The sequence below is a fragment of the Salvia splendens genome, chromosome 17, assembly GCF_004379255.2.
Source record: "Salvia splendens isolate huo1 chromosome 17, SspV2, whole genome shotgun sequence".
NCBI classification, from domain to species: Eukaryota; Viridiplantae; Streptophyta; class Magnoliopsida; order Lamiales; family Lamiaceae; genus Salvia; species Salvia splendens.
The window spans coordinates 1,300,825-1,307,493 of NC_056048.1; the positions used below are offsets into that span (position 1 = coordinate 1,300,825).

General features: G+C 34.2%; 1 protein-coding gene across 1 annotated transcript; it reads right to left on the reverse strand.

Annotated features, from left to right (window-relative positions):
- Positions 1 to 791: 791 nt before the first annotated feature.
- On the reverse strand, positions 792 to 5,398 carry LOC121775392 (cytochrome P450 CYP72A219-like). Its single transcript, XM_042172475.1, has 5 exons — positions 5,170 to 5,398; positions 4,150 to 4,367; positions 3,238 to 3,485; positions 1,984 to 2,371; positions 792 to 1,223 (listed from the first exon to the last, which is right to left on the reverse strand). The coding sequence occupies exons 1-5, from the start codon at positions 5,396 to 5,398 to the stop codon at positions 792 to 794; spliced, it is 1,515 nt and encodes a 504-aa protein (XP_042028409.1).
- Positions 5,399 to 6,669: the final 1,271 nt, after the last annotated feature.

A 6,669-nucleotide genomic window follows, 5' to 3' on the forward strand; every position in this document is an offset into this window, starting at 1 on the left:
ATTAGACTTCAATATAGTACGTGCCTAATAACCATGTTAGGTGTCTTGATTCAGAGTTCTTCTATATTATACAAACGTTTACTATAATAGATTTTCTTAGCATCTATTCTCACCCCATAAGAAAAATTAGAGGTCCCGAAAATTAAATGAAAACTTAAAATAACTTGATAAATTTAATGAAATTTAATACGAGAGAAAGCTAAGTAACTAGCTAGTTCAAACACCTATATATTAAAGATAGTTAAGCTGCTTCTAATTACTGATGGATCGACGATAAATACGTTGGTAAATTTCCTGACAGGCTTTGTCCAGTAACGAACGTGCCAAAAATCTTGATTACCAACAGATTTTGTCGGTAACCAAAAACTCTTTCCACTTAACCAAAAAGAAAAGGGCTAAATTGGCTATAATATCAAAAAATTTGGTCAAATTCTGATTCATCCCACCCCAAAATTTGAATGATAAATCACGAAGTTTCAAAAAAAAATTAATTGACCCATCATAATTTTTTTTTGGAGATAAATTCGATGCTAAATTGGTGCACACGCATAAAATTTTGATATTTTCATTGAATAGTGACGTAAATGTATATTAATGTGACGACACAGATAACTAAAAGACGAAATTTTGAGCTTAAGAAATTAAAAGACTAGCATAAATTTTTAAACTTCATGATTTATCATTCAAAATTTGAAAAATATGGAATAAACCCGAATTTAATCAAACTTTCCTGATATTATATCAGCATCACCACAAGCCAAATGAAAGCATAAACATAAAATACAATAAAATCATTTATGGAGTCTCCTTAAGGTGAGATGAATCCCGTGTTGGGGTTGGAGCGAGACGACGAACGACGGCGCGTGCGCGTAAGCCGGGGAGAGCTCGAACGAGAAGCGGCGGAGGATCATAGCCAGAGCCATCTTGGCCTCAATTAGGGCAAAATTGTTGCCGATGCAAACCCTAGGGCCCCAGCTGAAGGGGAAGAAGGAGAGCTGATTCTGTGTTGCTTTGGCGATTCCTTCGGAGAATCTTTCCGGCTTGAACTCGTCCGAGTCTTCGCCCCACAGCTGCTTGTCGCGGTGGATCAGGATGATCGGCAGCAGCACGTGCACTCCGCCGGGGAGGGTCATGTTCCCGAGCTCCGTCTCGTTTTCGAGGATGCGGTTGAATATTATTGCTGGAGGGTATAGTCTTAGAACCTCGTGCAAAATCATCGTCAACTGCAGGGGCAAACGTAGAAAATTAGTTTCGACGGAGTTAAAATCGATCTTTTTTAACAAGCAAAGTTGCTAAAAATTAGTATATAAAAAAATTAAAATTCAATTGCAAAATGTAAGTTGAATTATAAAGATTGACTTGTGCTAATTACTCCGATTATAAAGATTGTTTTATTTAAAAAAGAAAAAATTGCTAGCCTAATTAACCTACATTTTTTTCATTTAATAATTTAGATTATAAATATTTTTTAAGGACGTCCTCACGCATGTGTGGGGACGTCCCTAATCGGGGATTAAAATTTCTAATAGGTGATTAACGAACCCCAATTAAGATATCTTAATTGGATGCGATCCAAACGCGTCCCCGCGTGAGGACGTCCCCACAAAGGGCATTTTTCTAAATACTCTGAGTAAAATTTGCATTTACTTCGGTAATAGCTTCGATATCCTAGCTCAAGTCCGATGTCACGTTTATCGATGCAGGGTGAAATTAAACAAATTTTCAAAATTATTGGTGTTTTGTGAAAATAAATTTAAATTAAACCCACTATTAACCCTAAAGTCATCAATAATTTAGATTGAGAAAGTTACTCGACATCGCACGCGACACAACATAAGACTACTCATGAACGTACACAAAAGATCAACTACTCTGAAAAGCAGAACACGACAAAGCCTAAACGAAAGACCAACAACGCATACACTCGCGAACAAACAAACACAAGTTTTAATAAATTGTAACAAGAATTGAGCGTGAACTTACAACTTTGAGACGATTCAATCCATCAAAATGAGGCTCTCCATCTCCAAAAACCCTAAAAAGCTCATCCCTAGCTTGCTCCTGCCACGTCGGATGGGCGCCCAACAACATCATCGTCCACGACAAGAGATTCGATGTGCTCTCTTGCCCGGATAGATAGAAAGTCTTGCATTCCTCCACCACTTCCTCGATGCTCATCCCGGCACTGCTGCTTCCATCATTCTCGCGTATCTCTCTCTCGTTCGACTTCAGCAAGATGCCTAGCAAGTCATCGTCCGCGAATTCTCCCTTTCTCATCGACTCTTCTCGTTTGTTGATGATGCCCCTCAGCTGCCGGCAGAGTTGATTGTTGATCTCTTTCATTCTCCTGTTTCTCTTCGTTGGGATGTATCTGCATTTTTCAAAAAATGTTTATCATTGCTCCCGCGCCCATGAATGAATGTCCCATATTTGACTGGCACGAGTTTTAAGAATTGTTTGACTTTATAAAGTAAAATGAGTAGAAAAAGTTAGTGGAATGCGGATCTTATTTTTATATATTGATTTTATAAATTAAATGTGAGTGAAATGAGTTAGTGAAATGTAGGGTCCACTAAATATAGTAAAAGTGAAATGAGATATTTAGACGGACGGAAAAGGAAAAATGAGACATCTAATGGCGGACGGAGGGAGTATTTGTTTTAGCAGAAGTAATATCACAGGGAATACAATGACTTTATACGTTTAATACAGTGTTCTCACGTTTTCATGAAAACAAATATTTTTATGCAAACTAAACCCTAAATCTTCAACCATAATCATATTAAATTACTACTTAAATAGTTAAAATTGTAGGATAGAACTAAGCCATTATTACCTTTTATTTGGATAGTAATTAATAAACTGGTTTCTCAAGTCATTGGTTGTTACTGTATTATTTTTTTCAGCAACTGTTGTTAATATCACATAGTTTTGGCCGAATTCTAGATTTTTGTACCAGCTAATTTGGTAGTAAAAATCATAAATTTTGATTTTGTTTGAGATTTTCCAAAATTGACTATTCCAGCTAAATCAGACACTAATTTCCCTTATTCTTTTGCAAATTTATTTTCTCATTCATGTATTCAATGTGAACTATTTGATTGACATGCATTTTATTACAAAATTGCCATTGAAGTTAAATTGCAATCAATTACTACAAATTACAAGTTATGCAGGGAAAATATTAGCTGATGTGCAAAACCAAAATTTTGTGAAAGTTCATGTGTTTAGACGTACCTCCACCCGGGGATGTAAACGGACTGCAGAACTTGGCGCGTGAGCTCCGACTGCTCTTTCTGGAGCTCGAAAATCCTCCTTCCCTCTTCATGTCTACTTCCAAAAGCTGTTCTTGATATAATTTCAGTGGTTAAATCCTCAAAATGTGACTGCACCTCTATTTCTATGAATGCCCCCTCATCCACCACCAACTCTTCCCATTTTCTTATCATTTCATCACAACTCGTGTGCATCGCAGGCACCATGTGCTGAAATAATCTTGTCCAAATTAGATAATTATATTGTTCAATAGTAGATTGATTGATTAATTAAACTAGCCATATTACTCATTTAAATCACAAATTTAATCAAATTCAGATAAGTCCATAAGGTTCGATTTATTAAGTCAAGTATTGATTTTTCTCATTAGTCTTATCTGTGTACAAACGACGTTCTTGGTGATGAAACGTCTTTTTGAGCATCGGTTGAAACGATGATTTGTATATGGATAAAACAATTGAGAAAAATTGAATCTTTGTGATTTTTTTTTTGTTTTCAAATCTTATGGGACTAGAATTTGACTAGATTTTAGTTTAAATAACTATTATCCCAATAAAGTATGATGTCTTACAAGATTTGAAAACAAAATATATTAAATAACGTCCGTATACAAATGACGCCTTTTGATGATAGCAACAAAACAACATTACTCATTTCATTAAACTAAGAAAGGAAAATAAAAGAAAAAGTAAAACAACTACTTGTTTTAATAAAATAACATCGTTTGAAGCATGGAAAAAACATCATTTTGTATATGGATAAACAATTTTAAAAAAATACAGTTTGTGATTTAATATTTTATTTACCAAATTTATCAGACTGGCCAAAATTTGACAAAATTTTGTGATTTTAGTTATCCCTATAATTCATTACCTTGAGCTTTTCGACGTAGAAAGCCGGATTAATGATTCTTCTATGCTTAGCCCACTTTTCATCCTCGTAGCCAGCTAATCCACAGACAAGAAACTGAGCAAGAGGGTTGTGTGTTGGCTTCTTGAAAATGTGGTTGTTGATCAAGATTTTCTTTAGAAGCTCAGGCTCCATTATCAATACTCTTGCAACTGGTCCAATCCATATGAAGGATGCTTTTCCTATACAAATTAATTCATTTATTATCTCGGCAGATCATTTTTGGACGAAAATGGATCTCGAATTGAACGAAAATAGAGTATTCTATTTTTTAATTTTTAGGTTTTTGCCTTGAAGTGCGAAATGGTGCGGGGCTCAACTTGAGACATTTGGCCTCAAGCATTACTCATTAGTATCGTTATGTTTTCGTTTTTAGATGTTGTTTTACTTGGTTGAGTGTTTTGGATGAACTCTTTTACTCGCCTTCAGCTTTGAGTGAATAAAAAAAGCCTATTTCTCTTTGCTCGGCCCCATCCTTTTGACTAGGCCCGTGTTTTTTATGAACTATTTGTTTGGTTATACTAGACATTTCGAAAAAAACTTTAACCTACTTTAAATATGTGGGTCGTACTTATTTACATTACAATTTTATTTTTCGCGCGTGTTCAGAAGAAATGAGTTAAGTCAAACGGCAAAGAGAATATATATTTAAAATAATTCACACCAAAAAATGAACACATTTAGCTGGCATGGTACGATCGATCAAGCTATTCTCCTAGTTGATGCATCACAAAATCAAGTAGCAAAAAGAAAAGAATTCTAAAAGAATTTACTTCAGCAACTTGTGGTGTAAATCAAAGAAGAAAAATATAATAAAATCTCTAGTGTACTTAAACGACAAGTAGCTCAATCATGTAGTCAGATTATAATTAGTGATCAAATGCTAGTAGCAAATAAATAAAGAAAAATGCTAGTAATATTTAATAATAACCATAAAGATAACAATAAATAAATCATGGTTATTACTATGGTATATATATGTACCGTATTTATTGATAATGTGGTGGTGTAGTGGCAAAACCCTCGGCACGACGTCGTCGGAGAGTTTGATCGGCTTGGATTTCGCCTCCTTGATCAGGGCGGCCATGTCGTTGGTGTCACCATAAAGCAGCCGGTAAGGGTTTCCGGCTAGGCCTTGCGCCCTAAGCCGTTTTTCAATCTTTTTCGGCCTAATCCACACCCAATTCAACATTTTCCATCCCCATATCACCATTGATGCTATCAGCAAACATAACATTACAAACAAGCTAATGCTTAGAGGACTCATTTTTTCCTTTTCTTCTTTTTTTTGGGGGGTTGGGGGTACTAATAGGGTTAGAGGGGGTTGTGTTAAATAACTTGTTGTAACTAAATGAATTTATATAGCAATGGGAGAAGGCTAGGAAGGATGGTATGATTAGAATAGACAAATTAATAGGCTTAATTTTCTTTGTGAATTCACCAATCATATTTATTTGCATCTTGTGATAATTGGGAATCTCATCTGCTTGGTTATGTATGGACCACTTGAGCTGTATTTTGGATTGTGGATTAATCAAATATTTAGATTATAGACTAAGCTGTATTTTTGGGTGCTAATCTATAGCAAGGAATAGTAGTTTGTGGTGTATAGTGTGTCATGGGTTATATATATTTTTGTAATAATTAATAAGAATTATGTATACTTTGGTTCTAGCCTTCTAGGTCTCAATTCTCATGCCTATGGGGGAGGTAGATGCAACTATCATATTATTAAATACACCATACTAGTATTTAAAACATGGTAAACTCACTACGAGTATTAGAATTGTAATCTTGGAGAAAATTATTTAATATCTAGAAGAAATTGACTTTTACGTAATGATGTAAAGAAAATAACAATTAGAATATGTAAAGAAAATTACAATTTAACTATTTTCCCTCCCTTGGTGCTTTTGCCACTGATTTCTCGATCGTTTATAGAGGTTTTAACGAGGCTCGGCCCCGAGAGATTGACTTTTAATTTATTTATTTTTGAAATAGTATCGTTAATGATTCTTCATTAATACCATTTGGTTGCGGTGACTTGAACTATATTGATTTGAGTTATCAAATACTACTAAGTCGGTTGGGTTAACTTTTGACTTTTGATGTTTGTGGTCCAAGTTTTAGGTTTTTTGTATATTTTTTCATCTCTATATAAGAGCCAATTTCATGATATTATAATAATTTCATTGATTTTTATAATGAAGTCATAAAATGATTGCTTATGAACGATTATATTAGTGATAGTTGTAGTAATTAGGGTTGAGCAAAACATCCGACTTATATCGAGTAACCATCCTGAACCAATTAGGTTATTTAAATTGATTTTTTTTAAAACAAATTGGGTTATTTAATTCAGTTCGGTTTTTTAAAACTGGATTATAACTATAATTTTATACTTAATTAATTATTTTTAGTACTATAATTTTAATTAACAAAAATACTGATCGTCGAGTATGATGCATTTATATGGCACCAAAA